General features: G+C 46.0%; 1 protein-coding gene across 5 annotated transcripts in view; it reads right to left on the bottom strand.

Annotated features, from left to right (window-relative positions):
• The window catches only part of Tbc1d2b (TBC1 domain family member 2B), a 72716-nt gene extending 58624 nt beyond the window's left edge, over positions 1–14092 (bottom strand). For 4 of the 5 annotated variants that reach the window (XR_012444021.1, XM_074061791.1, XM_074061792.1 and 1 more), the window contains exon 1: positions 13701–14092. Coding sequence is in view for 3 of the 5 variants with exons in the window: in XM_074061791.1 (XP_073917892.1) it covers positions 13701–14078 (378 nt within the window). In the remaining 2 variants the exon portion in view is untranslated. Of the gene's footprint in view, positions 1–10796; positions 11644–13700 lie in introns of those variants that run through there. The other variant, XM_074061794.1, reaches the window with a different exon arrangement.
• Between the last annotated feature and the right edge of the window lie 3063 nt (positions 14093–17155).

Below are 17155 nucleotides of genomic sequence, written 5' to 3'. Positions count from 1 at the left end.
AATATATTTTATGAGCTATAATAATACTCATCTTCTTTGACTCACAATCCCATTCCTAGTAATCTATCTAAAACAATCCAAAAAAAAAAAAAAAACACAGGAAGAGAATGAGCCAGGGTTGCAGCTTGACATTACAGTGCTTTTTTAGCATGTGTGAGACCCTAGGTTCACTCCCCAGCACTACCAAAAAACAAAATAAAACAAAGGGATAATAGGATAATATCATGTACATAAAATATTTGTTCATTCACTTGACAAATGTTTATAGAGACTAATTTGGCCCAGGCCCAGCAGTTACCACTAGTGACACAGAATCCATGGAAATCCAGTCAGTTCCTGCCACCCAGACACTCCCAGTGGGCGAATGTTTTCTTCTACCCAGTAGCAAATAATGAATTCACATTCACAAATACAATCAATATAAAATGCCCAAATGTACAAATAAGAAATCCAAGGCTGGAGCCAGGTGCCGGTGGCTTACTCCTATAATCCTAGCTACTTGGGAGGCTGAGATTGGGAGGATTGAAGTTCAAGGACAGCCCAGGTGAACAGTTCACAAGAGAGGGCTGGGAGTGCAGCTCAGTGATACAGTGCTAGCTTAGCATGTGCAAGGCCCTGGGTTCACTCCCCAGCAGTACCAAAAGAAAAAAACCAAAAGAAAATAAAGAAAAGGGATAAAATCATGTACATAAAACATTTGTTCATTTTTAATTTAAAAAATTAAAATCCAGTGCTGGAGATAAAGGGATAGCATTCAACCCCCAGCATGAGAAATAAAAGGGGAAAGGGGTAGGAGAGAGGAAAACATCTGAAGTCTGGAGATGTAGCTCAGTGGCTTGCTTGCCTAGTATCCTTAATTCAGCAAAAAATAAAATTAATTTAATTAATCCTTATTCATAATATAATATTCATAAAATAATCCTTATTCATGATATAAACTTTAAAAAAAAATCTAGTCTTGGCTGAACACGGTTGCTCAAATCTGTAATCTTACTACTCAGGAAGCAAAAATCAGGAAGACCACGGTTCTAGGCCAACTCCAGGCAAAAACTGAGTGAAAACCCCCATACTGCCATCTCAACCAACAAAGCTAGCATGGTGGCACAAGCCTGTCATCTCAACCATAGGTAGGGGGATCTTGGTGTAAGGCCAGCCCAGGCAAAAACTAAAAAACTGGAGCAAAACAGGGCCTGGGAGCATGGCCGAGTGGTACAGCACCTGCCTAGCAATTGCAAGGCCTTAAGTTTGAACCCTAGTACCACCAAAAAAAAAAAAAAAAAGCCAACAAAATAAAAAAAAGTCTAGTCAAAATTCCAAAAGGAGTTCTTCAAAGCATGACAAAGAGATTATAAAATTTGTTTGAAGTTTAATCTTGGAGAAGTCTGAAAAAAATAAATGAGGGATGATGGGTGCTCTGCCCTCCTACCAAATAGTTAAGCATATCATAAAGCCACAATGTGTATTGCCAGCAGTGTATCGTCAACAAACCAAAATACAGGACTGAGTATGTGTGAGAGTATTTAAATAGTATTTCAAATCAAATCAGTGGGGAGAGTATTAACAACAGCATCAGGACAACTGGTCAAACATCTGGAAAGAAATAATATTACCATGAATTATGACCTACTTGAAAAACTTGTCATAATAGAAAATTAAACTTGATTCGAGATTTAACAAATTGATGAACTGAATAAAAACCATTAGATGAATGAATTTAATAAACTAATGAAAAGAATAAAAGCCACCAAATTACACAAAGAAAATGGCTACATAATTAAGCTTGTTTCTATGTCTCTCTGCCTCTTGAAACACGAGTTGCTTAGATTCCCACCACAGTTTAAAGAGACGGAGGGAGGGGCCACTTAAAATCCAGCCATGTGGCAGAGCAGAAATTCACTCGTAAAGGTTTTAGCACAGATCCAGAAGCGCTAAAGCTAAGGTACAATTCGCAGCCACGACACTCCCGCTCAGAAGATGAATGCCATGTGCCCCACGACATGGTGGAGGAGAAAAGCAAACCACTCTTGTAGGACTGTGCCCAAAATCAAAAGCTAGAAGGACAGACACTTCAAACTGGGAGCCACCAGCTGCTTCTCCCACGCTGGCTACAGGCTGAGCAGCTAGCTTTCACAGGGTTGATTCTTCTCCCAGCAACACAAGAAATTGCCGTCCTCACATACCTATTCTCTTGGAATGGAAAAGCCTTTCTAAACCTGCAAAACAGCAAGCAAAGAAAAGGTCTGTATGTCAAAAAACATCAGAAATAAAATTAAAAGACAATGACAAACTGAGAAAAAGATCCAACAGCTTCCAAGTCTCTGTGTGAGGTGTGAAGTCTCACATTGCCATAGCTTTACAGGACCCCTCTCTCTGTCCAGACCAAGGGAAGTCCTGTTTGCCTGATAAATGTCTTATTCATCTTCAATTAAAAAAGAAAAACAGACTTTTATTTCAGCTAATAACAACTCACATTTGCTATGAAGAATTTGAAAAACAAAGACAAAAATAAAGTGAATATAACTGTACCACCAGAAATAACCTCTACCAAAATTTTGGGTTATATCCTTCCAAGCATTTTTCTATCCAATAAATATATATATATACACCAATTTTCTTTATAGAACTGGAATAAAGTTATAGTCTCTTCCATAATCTGTATTTGCATATTATTATTATTAGACTCCATCAATTAAACACTTGCTCTATATCAGACACTATGCTTTCACCCTATAGTCACTTAATCCTCCTCATAATCTCCTAAAACTGTGTCATCTACCTGCCCATGGACACTGGAGCCTAACCCACCTGATTTCAAATCCCAGTTCTGCCACTTGTTGATTGTTGAGGGCAAGTACTTAACTGTCCAAGCCTCAGATTCCTCACTGGTAAAATGGAGATAATAACAGGACCCTCCTCCATGGTGGTGTTATGAGGATTAAGCGGCTGAGAGTTGTTAAACTCACAAAAGTGCTTGGCACACAGTAAGTACTCATTAAGGATCAACTGTCTTATTGCTCCAGCTGCACAGTAAATCAAACCTGAGTCTGCAGGAATCACTGCAAGGAGAAGGATGAGAGTGTGCCCAAGACAAAAGCCATGCTCACCATTTCAGCAGGAATCAGAAGTTCCTCTATGATTTTCTCACATACTGAAGTACTGATGACCTCAAGCAACAGCAAAATTCAAGTTAAAATCCCCTAACTCCCTCACCGGAGGCTGTGCCCCTATCAGTAGAGGGTCCTCTGAACGTCAGATCTAAGGGTCAGCATGGTATCACTGAGTCTGAGTGCAAGGCCAGCAATCCCCAAGGCACTTCCACTGGATGCTCTTAGCCACTGCTTAGAAATAAGACTGCAGCAATGAAGCAATAAGCAGGCCACACAGACGCAAATACAGAGAGCAGAGCAGTCTCCAGTAGAGTGGGCTCACTGGAGGGACCATCGCTTCCCCTGTTCTGTCTTATCAACACTGGAGACCCTTCCTCCTGAGTGAGTGACTGCGGTGGTGTGTCCTCATATATTGTTGGAGGAATGAATGATTGACTCCAAAAGGGATACTGGAAGGCCTCCTAGATGGGATGTCTGAACTGGATCTCGAGGGCCAAGTAGGAGTTAGGTGGGAGTTGGCACAGCAGGGTTGTGGAAGCAGAGCTGGCTTGTGTGCCCTTGTGTAGGAGAAAGGTCCTGGCCCTGTGGAGTGCTAGGCAGTCTGCTCCTGATTACCACACCAGACTGCTTAGCATTTGAAAGCATTAGAGTGGGTGTTTTAATTTCATTTTTTTGCAGGGCTGAAGATTGAACCCAGGTCCTTGCCCATGCTACGCAAGAGCTGTACCACTGAGCTACATCCCCATCCCAGCACTATCAGATGGTTTTAAGCAGTGATGCATATGACTTCATTGGCTAGGTGTCAGAGGAGGGTTTGGAGAGGGGACACTGAGGACAGCAAGTGCAGTTAGGCCTGGGGTAGCAGGAGAATGTCAGGGGCATGTCTTGAGAGCTTGATGAGAGCCAGTAGACCTGGAACTTTAGGTTCCAATTTTTCTTTTGCTTGTTTTGAAATCACGAGCCTGAGAACAATCTCAAGGGATCTGACTCAGTCACAACGGGGGGGGGGGGGGGGGGGGGCAACTCTTTTTCAGAAACAAATCTGAAATCTGTTTCTGCCCAGAGGCAGAAAGCAAGAAAGCAAAATAATCCACTATCTCCTGGCCTGGAAGGTGGGATGTAACTTCACAAACTTCCATTCCTCCAGTAAACACAGTAAATTCTCATTTTTTAATATTTTAACTACTATCTCAAAATCAGTATTTTCACATGTCTTATTGAAACAATGACCTGGATTTCATCAGGATAGGGCAAGGCCAAGGCCGCTCTCCAGGCCTGCTCATCCCTACAGGAAATGTGGAAGCCTGTCAAAACGCTTTCAGTTTCAGAGAAAGGGAGCACAGGGCTCCATTCCTGTGGCTCCTTATCAATTCTGCCATTGCACAATACCAGAGGGCCAGGGGTTTATGAGCTCAGGATAAATAAAAACTCCTGGGGCCACAGCCAGAGGCCTACTGGACAGCCCTTCCCCACCAATGCCTCAGTGGTTTCCACACACCATTCAACACTTTGCTGTTCTGGCTTCATGATTTTTAACTTAAAGTAGGACCCAAGAATGACTGACTTAATATGACAGTTTAGGAAGTAGGGCTGGGAGGAGGAGATTCCCAACCTCCACCCATCAGAGCCTTTGGAGGCAGGAAACCTGCCTGGCTTCTTGGTGGACTGAGATATGGGGGGGAAGGAGGGGCACTCCCCTGTCAGTTCACCTAAAAGATTTCTAACCATCTGGTGTCTTGGGGGAGTATTGGTTGGTTCTCTCTCCTACATCATTTGACCACTGTCCCTCTGAGTGAAAAGCTGGAGGCCACAAAAGTACTTTCCAGCTGTTTGGTGGTGGCACTCATTAGAACTCCTTTCAGAAACACCTGAAGATACCAGGCAAACACTGTTTCCCTCTAGAAGGAGGGACCCTATGAGGAACCTAGGGCCAACAGAAAACCAGCCCCAAACCACAGCTCTGGAGCATAGAAACTGAATGCAAAGAAGATTCACAAGCCACAAACCAGAGTGTCAACCTAAGGTGCTCACAGTTCACTGGTCTCCACCCACGCAGTTCAGTTACTTCTAGAAAGTCAGACAGGGCCTAAGAAAACAGCCACTCATGACCCAGAGGGCACAAAGTTCCATGGCAGAAGGGCCCGATGCTGGGTTCAAATGCAGGCCCCCCGCCCTGGCCTACCCACCAGAGCAGGGTAAGACTTCACAATCTGCATTTTAACAGCCCAGGGACTTCCTTCCCAACTGCCTTGGAGTACCACAGCTCTGAGGCACAGAAATGAAAAGTCCTTACTAGCCCATTCCCTCTGGGACAAAATGCATGAGAGCTGGGCAAACTGAGAAGTTTGACAACCTGCTCCCTTCTAAGGCAGGTTTCGCTGGCAAGCTCCAACCGTCAAGGGCTGGGCTCCTCCAGTTAACATCTTCACCCCAGCAAGGTCTCTAAGGGGCACACACCAGGGAGAGAGAGGCATCATTAATGCTTCCTGTTCACTCAGTTCCCACTGGAAGTTTACAACCTGTGCATGCTGTTCATATCCAATTTTGGGTTTGGGGGGTTTTTTGAAACAAGGTCTTGCTAAGTAGCCTAGGATGGCTTCAAACTCACAATCCTCCTGCCTCAGCCTCTTAAGTACTGGGATTACAGGCATGTACCACCATACCTGACTCATTGCCAACCTTCATGGAACTAAACTTCTTAGATTTACACTCCAATACAAAACAGTTACATGGACAATCTGACTATCTGTATACAACAACCAAAAAGGAATAAGCCTGATTTCCTGTTAAGGACTAAGATGCATACATGAAGCAAGTCTCATCAAACTGCTGGGTTCACATCTAGAGAAGGTTTGAGTGCAAGGGTGGCACTGACTAGCTGTGGAACTCAGTTTCCTCATGTATCATGGGAGTCAGGGCAATGCCTCTCCAGTTCTGACTATGGGGTAATAATGCTTGGATTTCCTCCAGCTCAGAGTCACTGAACGGCAATGCCCTAGTCACACACCAGAACATTCACAGAACAAGCTCCCTGAGGCCAGAAACACGCTTGACTCTTGCTGATGCCCATCAGGGCCTTGCTCTACAGAGCCTGTAGAGCAAGTGGCTGCATCGTGCTTAAGAAGCTGGCCAGGGCTGGGATGTAGCTCGGTGGTACAGCGCTTGCCTAGCATGCATGAAGCCCTGGGCAGTGGGTTCGATCCCAGCACAGAAAAAGAAAAAAAAGAAAAAAAGAAGCTGGCCATCTTCTCTGCAAGCAGTCTCCTCTGAACATCAGAAAGCTGGAAAGGGAAATGAAAACTGGGCTTGCTGCCTAGAAATAATTCCTATAATCCAAGATCAACATCCCTGATAACACTGGCCTGCCCACCTCCAGCCATGCGATACTTAGCCCAGCCTAACTAGGTCTCCCTGGGACAGACTGCTCAAGGAAGACCTGCTCTGCCCATGGACTGGCCCAGGAAAGGACCCAGCTCCTGAACCCCCTTCTCCCAGAGGGTTCCAGTTCTTCCACACAATCATTCTGCAAAAGCTAAGCAAATGCAGCCTGCAAACTCATTAAAAGATGCTGACTCACATCTTACTGGGAACATATCTTGCTGACCTAAAAGGAACTAAGTCCCCACAATTAAGCCAAAATCACCACTCCCCTGCCCCATCTTCTCCAGGGAGTTTTTCATGAAAAAAATCAATCACACAAATATCTCTAATTCAGCAATGCTCACAGGAATTACTATGTAAATCACAGATTTCCGGCCCTAAGTCACATCCAAATTAGTATTTTATGTAAAGGATGCTCCCTTCCCTGGTGTACTATGGAGAGATGCCAGAACTTTCCCAGAACCAAAAAATTTGCAGACATTTGATATTTACCTCCCAGTGCTGAAAAATATAGACAAACATGGTCTCACTTCAAAGATTTTTCTGAAGCTCTTGTAATTCTTTGATTATATCAGGTGTTAAGATATTTTTAAAGTCTTAACACTATAGTTTTTTAAATCAATGGAAAATTCTCACTGCTGTATCTGCAGCAAGATCAATAAGGCTTTAGAACACGGCAGATGCTTAAAACTTCTGCTAAATGAATGGATGCTGCAAACCTCCCTTTGACCATGAAATGAGGGCATGCCACCCACACTCACACCTACTATCTTCAAGAGGACTTAAGGCTTTAAGGCGCTCATTTAGCCAACAAACAGATCCTGTGCACCCAATAGGGGCCTGACATCCCTCCAACCATTAAAGACGCAGTGGTAAACTACAGAGAGAAAACTCTGCCTTGATGGAGTTTCTCTCTAGAAGGACACAACACACCACACCACACTGAGACTAGATGTGATTAGACCACAGCAGGGGGTAAAACCTCCCTGATTCTCCAGTGGACCCGGGTTTCCTGTGCTGCATGGTGAACGAGTGCATACTGGGCGATCATGAACATTAGTCTCCCCAGGGGCCCCCTCAGTTTCTTGCCCTCAGAAGGCTTCACACACAAGTGCCCGTTGTGTCTGAGGAACTGGATGCCCTAGGTAGTTAGAAACACGGCCACTCCCCAACTCACCATTTCCATATTGCATTCACTCTGTGAAAGCAAACAAAAGGCAGCTGAGGCCTGGTCTGCAAGACTTTAGGAAAATACCCCACCAAAATGTCTCTCGATTGAAACCAAAAATTCCTTTCCCTCCCCCGCAAAGAGAGTCATTTCTACAATGGCAAGGTTCTTCTTTTGAGAGGAGAAAGCTGATTGTTTGCCCTTCTGACTGGAGATGGGAAGGTTACCACTCAGTGGCTGATGGATAAAGGTGTCAGACCAAGGAGACCTGTCCCCATTAGAAACCTCAGCAAGGTAGGAGTTTGTACAAATGTATTTGATGTCCCCTGTGTTTCTGAGGCAACTGGTAATGTGCTTAAAAGCAAAGCAAGTAAAACACCAAAGAAGTCATTGAAGATGCCATCAGGAATGCCTCAGGAAGGAAGTCCAACAGGATGTGCAGGCCCAGGCCACACAAGCCCTCCTAAGACAGCTTCACAGACCTCAGCACCCCACTCAGAAGCAAAGGTGCTTCAGAAGCAACTGCTGGAGCGACTTCCAACTATGCATTTATTTACTTTAAACCTGCTTGCCTGGGAGTAATAGATACTTTAGCCCTTAACACACAGACAAGACAATCCTTTGACACTGTTAAGTAAAACTTCTGGGCATGACCAAACCATCAGTGCTGTGGTCTCAATGTTTGTGCTGCCTCAAAATTTCTATGTTGAAGCTCCAAAGTGATAGTATTAAGATATGAAGGGGGGGGGGGGTGGAGATAGCTTAGTGGTTAAAGTGCATGCTTAGCACACACAAAGTCTTGGATTTTATCCCAAGTGCGTGCACACACACACACACAAAACACAAAAGATGGGGCCTTCTGGGAGATTAGTTCTCTCACAAGAGACCAAAGGAAGTCTGTTTGTCCCTTCTGCCATATAAGGACACAACCAGAAGGCATCATCTGTAAAGCAGCCACAAATCTGCTGGTACCTTAAACTTGGACTCCCCTGGCTTCTAGAACGGTGAGCAGTAAGTTTCTGCTGTCTATAAGCTACCCAGTCTATGGAACTTTGTTACAGCATCTCAAAAGGACTAGAACAATCAGTTTGGGAAAGGAAGAAGGAAGATAACTACTCATCAATCCCTATTTAACATTCTTCACTGATTCCTACAGATCTCAGGACAAAGGCCAAATCCTGCTGTAGCCCCAAGGCCAATATAGAGAGGCCAGTCCTGCCTTTTCCAAAGGCTATGTCCCCTTTACCCCATCTGTGAGCCGGCACTGCCTGAGTACAACACAGAGCCAGCCCCTCAAGGGCCTCTGCTTATACTCAAAAGTCACTTCCTTGGGGAAGTCTTTCCTAGCCTTGTCAGCCCCAAACTAGATCAAGACCTCCTATTATACATGGATTGCATCTCTTTCAAACTTCTCCAAATATACAAGGACAGGAACATTTTTAAATGGATGAAATAAAATTGAAAGAATCTTTTGTGACATATGAATATTACATGAAATTGAAAATTTGGTGACCATAAATAAAAACTGGAACACAGCTATCTCCATTAAGCGTTTATTTCTGTGCTACAACAACAGGGTAGAGTAGTGACAGTAATGGAATGGCCTGCAAAACCTAAAATATTTACTATCTGGATCTTTCCATAAAACATTTGCCCCTGGGGCAAACGTAACAGTTCCCAGAGTCCAGACTGTGGGAATGAAATGCAAGATACCTGAAAACACAGATTGATGCTAAACTCTCCTCTAAGGAAGGATGAATCTTACGATTTTTTTGGACTCCTGATGCCTGTTATATTCAGTGGGCTTTTACTAAAAGTCAGCCACCATGATAAGGAAAGAATATTATTTAAGGCATCCGTACATTTGGGCGTTCTGAGCAATTCTAAAGGGTTAGAGCTCACACCAAAACCACTGGGTGATGACTTTCTATTCTTTCATTCTTCAAAGGCCTATCTGGGCTCCTTGTCTTAGTTCAGGTACTACAACAAAAATACCATAGACAGGGTAACTTAAACAGAAATTTATTCTTCACATTTCTGAAGGCTAAGCCATCCAAGATCAAGATGCTGGTTAATTCAGTTCCTGGTGAGGGCCTTCTTCCTGGTTTATAGAAGGGTACTTTCTGCTGTGTTAATCCTCATTACCTAATCATTTCCCACAGGCTCCACCATCACATTCTGAGTTAGGGCTTGAACGTATGGATTTTGAGGAAGATACACTATTCATTCCATAGCACAACTACTAAGTGTCCAGTACTGTTCTGGGAACTGATAATACAAAAAGCAGTCCTCAGGGATCTTACCCACCGGTGGGCAGGAAATAGGGTGGAGACACCCCTCCCCCATAATGAGGACTGTTGTGAGGGGTAATGGCAGATGGAGAGTCACTGAGATAGCAGGAACCTGATCCTGTATTTACTTTTACAGAGCTTAACTGGGAAGTCATGACCAACCCATAAAAAGTTAAGTCCCCACAACCAAAAGATAAAAATAAGCTTTGAGACTCCTGGGCAGATCCATGCTCCAGCTTACAGCAGAACAGCTTAGCAGAACCATTTAGCAAGAAAGGCTGGTTTACCACATCTGTTTTGTACTGTACACACTGTGATTACCCAGGCTAACAAATGTTTGCCATTAAGCTCAGAGCAGTTTCAACACCAGAGAATATGCATGCTTCCCACAAATGTGGGTAAGAATAGGGATACATAGCTGGTCAGTTACATGTGACTCAAAAACCAACACACATATCCACGTGAGCACCAAGAGCTACAAGAAAGGAACAGAGGGAGATGAATTCGTTTGCTAACAGTCTGACATGCTCCTTACTCCAAAGACAACAGCGATCTAATAGGACAGGATTGTCCAAGGCTTCCCCTCACTCATGCTCTCCTGTCCCCAGCTGTCAAAAACTCAGGAGAAGCCTCCAATACTACTGGTGTGTACACACACACACACACACACACACACACACACACAGCATCGGCTTCTGAGGGGCTTTGCAGCAGTTTCCAAAAGTCCACTAAAAGGTACTGCGCACCCTGGTAAAGAATCAGGCAGGAAAATGTTCCTAGTGCTAACTTCCTATGTGAAAAAGAGAGCCATAAAACACAGAACAAGGAAAAAAAACCACTGCACCTTACCTAATCCAAAACAAATGACGTCCAAAGTCACAAGGGGGAGACGTGTCAGAACAGATAACACAATTAGACACCACGTTTGGAGTACTCCCTGTTCTCGGAGCCTCACTTCCACAGGGTCTCAGCTCAGCTTCAGGCATATCACGTCGCCTCTTGCCTCCTTTCCCAGATCTGCAAAATATGGCACTGGACCAGACCCCTAGGTTTAGGAATAAAGGAGTTTACCAAGAAATTCCGAAAACAGCTTTCATTAAGAATTCAGCAATAAAACATTTTGGAAAAGCACAACAAAGCCATAACTCCTCCAGAGAAGGCTGAAAGATGCTGTAAAATAAGAAACATCTGACACTACAATAAGCAAATCGCCCATTTTTCTTCTCTTTTTAACTCATTTGTAAGATGAGATGGAACCTGTACAATTACACAAGACCTGCTGCGGTTCCAGCAGGGCTAAATTCTCTCTTAATAACAGTGCTCCATGGAAATCGGGGCCTCCCCTATGACTGAGCAGACTTAACGTGAAGCACTGATATCTACAGGAATCAGTTCTTGGAACAGTTCATATGCAAAGGAAGATAAACTGTTATTTTCCACTTTATCACCATAAAATTCTAACTCCTACATCTCCAAAGGCTTTGCTATCCACTGAAGTTCACCTTTTTAAAAAAACACACCCTGATTCTATAGCCCTCCATCTCAAATGCTCCTTTCTTTTTGCCTATTTGCATTTCCATCATTTTTACCAAACTGACACTTAGCCTCAGATATTCTGTCTTATTCTCTGAGTAATTTTACATAGAAAATACTCCTGCATGAATATTCCTGAAGCAGGTGAATTTCATGAATGAATTTCAAGTGGTCCATAACCCACATAAAAGTGTATCTCCTTTGTTTTATTTTGTTTTAAGTAGTCTGCACATATAAATAGATGGGTAGAATAATATAAGAAACCCTGTTATATCCATGATCCAGTCCATGAAGTAAAACACTGCAAAGTAACAGTGGAAGCCCAGGGACACCCATCCCCAACCACATCCCTCTCTTTCCATCAAACCACCAACACCCTGAGTCCAGGTTTGCCACCCCCTCACAGCTCGCCCTCTCCTACAGTTTATATCCTTGTACTGTAAAGCAGTGCACATCTTAATTTTCACACAAACGCTATCCTTCAGCAGCTTTTTATCTTGCTCAATTTTGTGACAGTCCTCCACAGTGACACATGCAATTCTAGTTCCTCTATGCTCACTACCCATAATGTTGTGTTACACGACAATTAGGACTATGCCACAGATCTGACCAAAGACATGGCCTGGTGCTTCATATGGCTTCCAGGTAGTACGTGGTGTAGATCATCCATTTTCCATGGCATTTTCCACAATCCTCCCAACAACCCAATCAAGAAGGTAAGATTCCCACTAGAGCAAAGCAGAAACTGAGGCAGAGAGGTAGTCAAGTTTGTCTAACACATGTGAGTGGTGGACTTAGGATGCAAGTTCAAGTCCATTCAAGCCTGAATCCACAGTCCTGACATTAAGCTTTGTATCCCCACTTATGTACATATACATACTGCAATTTTTTAGGTTTCTTAAAATTGATAGAGAGAAGGCTCTAAAGTCATCTGAGAAATCTGAAACAGGAAGCTCTGTTTTCTTTTTTAACAAACAATTCCACCGGAAATTCATCTGACAGAGGGATGGTCCACGTGGACACTGCAGGCAAGCCTCTGCCTTTGATAAATGTTCCTATGACCTCACTGGGGTCATTCCCAAGTTTGTACACTCTCTAAGTAACCTGCTTGGCTTCCTTTGGAGAAGGAAGCTGTAAGGCACTCACTTAAGAGACAAGAGCAAGGAGCCCAAAAGACCACCGGAATCAGACTCTGCTGGAATCAGCGCAAGCCAGTGGACCAGCTCTAGGAATGACTTCAGGGAGTGGCTCCAGCTGCAGCTGGCTCTGGAGGTCTAAGTAAACAGTCCTGTGCTCACAAGGCCACTGGCGCTTGCCCACTTTGCTCTCCACTTGGCGGGCTTTGAGAGAGCTGCTCTAAGAGGGCCCAGCCCTGCTGCTCTGGAGAAAGCCCAGCTTGCAATACGGAAGAGAAGCCAACAAGAGGAGTGAGGGTGGAGACTGGAAGGAATCAGGCAGAGAGTAAGGCCCTGGGAGAGGCAGCTGGACTCTAGGCCAGGACCCAGACCCCAGGGGCTCTAAGCAGTAAAGTCCCTAGAAGGGGACAAGAGTCCAGACCCTTAGGAACTCCCAAGGACAAGGAAGGCTGACCTGCACCAGGACTCTTGCTTTACTGCCACACCTTTACACTCAGCCTCTCTTCTGGAAGACCAAAGAGCAGGGCAAACTCCCTCCCACCTCTCCCAGCTAAAACAAGGAGCAAGAAAACAAATGTGCCGCTTCATTCAGTCTGTGTGACCTCGGCTGGAGCATCCCTGCCCGCTTTATAACCACGTGCCCTTCGATCAATGCACCAACATTTATTGAGCGCCTTAGAGTGTGGGTCATTTCAGCCCAACGCCCTGTACAAGGCAGATACTACTGCAATCCCCACGTTATGGAGAAGGTGACAGAAACACAGAGGGGTCGAAGCACAGTAATGATAAAGTGGGGAGGGGGAAGGTTATAGTCGTGGGAGAGTTGCCTAGAACAGAACATCCATGGGATGCTGGGGGAACACAAGAGGGGTCCGAGGGAAGGCGCAGAGACAACGGGTCAAAGTGTCTGGGGGAGGGAACGGGACTGGGCGGCCCCCCGGCCCACTGGCCTAAGCCCAGGTAAAGGGCAAGAGAGAGGAATGAGGAAGGAATTTGGGGGCGAGAAGGGGAGAGGAGGGCAGACTAGGGCAGGATGGGAGGAGGCCTGGGGAAGGAGGTGGACGGGGGTCGGCAGCGGTCCCACCTTGAGCACAGTGACGGCGCCCGCGCTGTGCACCTCGAAGTGCGCGGGCGGCTCTGCGCCGGGCTCCGCCGCCTCGTCGGGGCCCTGGTAGCTGAAGCAGGCGTCGGCGATGTCCAGGTGGCCGAGAGGCAGCGCGTCCTGGGGGCTCTTGAAGTAGTAGAGGTAGCAGCGGCGTGCGTCGAACACGAACCAGCGGCTGCGGTAGCCGCGCAACGGGCCCTTGCCCGACAGCTTCTGCAGGTAGCCGCACAGCCGCGCGGGCTCCCGCGCCGGACCCGCCCCGGCCTCCGCCGCCACCGGCGCCGCGCCCTCGCCGCCGCCACCACCACCACCACCACCACCACCGCCCTCCTCCGCCCGGGCTCCGGTCCCAGGCATCCCGCGTCCGCCGCCTCCCAGCACCCGGGCCCCGTGCCTCCCGCGCCGCCCCGCTACCGTCGCCACCTCCACCTCCCCCGCCTCCCCCGCCTCCCCGTGCCGCTCCCTCCGCACAGCCGTGGCGCGCGGTGCATCCTGGGACTTGTAGTCCCGCCCCCGCCCCGCCCCCGCGGCACGCGGAGGCGCCCCTCACCCCCACCCCCACCCCCACCCCACCCCAGCTCCTGAGCTGCCTTCACGCCTCACAGGGCTCCAAGTCCCCCTTCCCTGGAGCGTAGGATCGAGCCCAACATGCGTTTCTCAAAGCACGCCGAGTGTCCACTGACTCCATGTGAGCGTAAACCTTGCTTGGTAAATCTCGCAGCCAGAGTCCCATGGTGATCTGTGACTCACCTTGGTGAGCCGGCCTGTTCCCTGGTACTGGGTGGGTGCGCAGTAAATGTTTGTAGACTTCATGAATGAAAGCCAAAGCATTTCTCGCCTTTCCACACCCCGGTTCATTCATTCATTGGGTTAAACAAATATTTATTGAGGGCCTTCTGTGTGCCAGGTAAGCACTGGTACACACAGCAGTGACAGTCACCACCCAGCCCTCATGGAGATCGTATTCTACCAACAGAAGGGAGGAAATGTGCACACACAAAAGCAGATAAGCAGCCCAAGTGGTGGCACACGCCTGTGATCCCAATCTGCTTGGGAGAGGGAGGTAGGAAGGTCAGGGTTAGAGGCAGGCCCCCAGCCAAGAAACTATCTGAAAACAAACTATCTTAAAAGCAAAAGGACTGGGGGTGTGGCCCAAGTGGTAGAGAGGCCCTAAATTTAAATTCAATCCCCAGTAAGGTTAAAAAAAAAAGCAGATAAAAAAGTGCTATGTTGCATAAATGCTGGCGACACTTAAATGATTGGCACTTAAAATAGCACTTAACATTTACTAGTGCCTTTTTTGGGGGGAGGTCAGGATTTGCTAAGTAGCTGGCCTTGAACTCTCAGTCCTCCAGCCTCCACCTCCAAAATGCTGGAATTACAAGTGTGCACTACCATGACTGGCTTAACAGTGTTTTCTGTGTTAACTCATTTGAACTCTCACAACAATCTCAAAAGGCAAATACTATTGCTTCATAATTAAGCAAAATAAGGGATGGAGTTTGTGAAGGATGACAGGAGCAGCTATCATAGGTTGCTCAGGGGAGGAAGATCTGAGGATGTGACCTGACACTTAGCAGAGACCAGCATGATGTGAGAGAGAAAGGCAAGCAGAGATAGGGGCCCAGCATTCCAGGTAAAGAGAACGATGACTACACAAAAGTTCACCTTATCCAAAGAGAAAAGGAAGTGTATAGCTACATTTGTAAGAGGGCCAAATCAAACAACTATCTCACCTTCATAGTTTTGCATATTTTACATAGATATACAAAAAGCCAGGTGGAAATCGGAAGTTTCTGAAATAGACAAGGACACCAAATTAGACTGCCTGTTTGGAGCCTAGGTCAAGTTGTTTGCTCTCCCTGTGCCTCAATCTCTTCATTTATAAAATGGGAATTGCCCAAGTAGGTATCTCATCCAATTGTAATTGTAAGGGTTGCACAAGAAATGCATGCATATGTGCTTAGCACAGCTTCTCACACATCCTCCAGATAATCAGCTATCATTATTACTACTGTTATTCTGTGCTGCTAACATTGATGTCCCCCTCCACCAGCAGATTCTGAGGGTGGATTTAGCCATCACACACACCCATGCACAGAAGGCCAGAGACTATGACACTGCATGTAGCATGGGCTGCCCTCAGGAGTAGGGGGACCAAGCTAAAGAAACTGTGACTAATTAGCTTGTGGGGTATGACTTTGAAACACTATAGGAAGGAACAGCCTGGAGTGCTGATCTGTGTAGCTGAGTGCTGGGAGGCCATGGGGAAACAGAGTACGCCCCATCTCAGTTCCGTCAGGGAGTTGTAAGAAAGCACAGCTGGCACGACCTGTAGTCCCAGAGGACAGGACCAGATCCTGGGAGGGGTGTCGTGTGGAGGCACATGCCTGCCAGCCATGAGAAAAGCACCCTTCATGGGCAGAGGCAGTAAGCCCCCTCTGTGGGGGAAGAGCCTGGGCTGGCTGATTAGGGCTTGACAGATGATCCTGGACAAGGGACCCCTACAATTCCTCCTGGGATAGTGTCTGTGCTTCTCATTGGGCAACTTGACACCAACTTGACTTTCCTCCACCTCCACTCCTTCCCCAGGCACTCACAGCAGAGGAGCTGGGGCCATAGTTCAGTGATTGCAGGCCTCCGCTTTCTTCCTTCTGGAGTACACATATCACATTACAATAAATGTACTAAAACATTCCCACATCCCAGAGTAAACATATACAGAATTTTTGCTATGAAGATGTTAAAAGCAGTCAAAAGTAGTGGCCCATCCTGCAATCCTAGCCCACTCAGGAGACTGAGGCAGAAGGGTCTCAGTTCAAAGCCAGTCTGAGCGACATAGTGAGACTGTCTCAGAAGAGGGGAGGGGAGCCTGTGATCCAAGTGGTAGAGAAGCCCTGAGTTCAAACCCCATTACTGCAAAAAAAATAAATGAAAAGTTTGAAGCAATGTCTGTAATTGTGCTCTTAATACTATATGTCTTTGAGTTATTCATTTTAGTTTATGATTGGCTATAATTTCTTGGGAATTAGGGCTGACAGAGTGGCTCAAGCCATACAGCACCTGCCTAGTAAGCATGAGGCGCTGAGTTCAAACCCCAATACTGCAAAAAAAAAAAGTTTTAAATTAATTTCTTGGGAATTATCATGTCTACAGAATTCTTGGAAATTCTGGTCAAGTGAAAAAAAAATCCGCAAATTATTTCTGAGGATAATAACATTTTTATGATTACTAGGAAGTAGACATAATGTTATACTTTGTAGACAGGTATTTTTTGAGGGATTTGAACTCAGGGCCTCATACTTGCTAGGCAGTCACTCTACCACTGGAGCCACTCCACCAGTCCTTTTTAGTGTTGGAAATTTTTGAGATAGGGTCTCATTTTTTGCTCAGGCTGGCCTTCATCTGAGATCCTCCTGATCTCTGCCTCCCAA

The sequence above is a fragment of the Castor canadensis genome, chromosome 19, assembly GCF_047511655.1.
Source record: "Castor canadensis chromosome 19, mCasCan1.hap1v2, whole genome shotgun sequence".
Lineage (NCBI taxonomy): Eukaryota > Metazoa > Chordata > Mammalia > Rodentia > Castoridae > Castor > Castor canadensis.
Note: the sequence above shows the minus strand (reverse complement) of the source record. Positions and strands in the feature narration are given on the sequence as shown.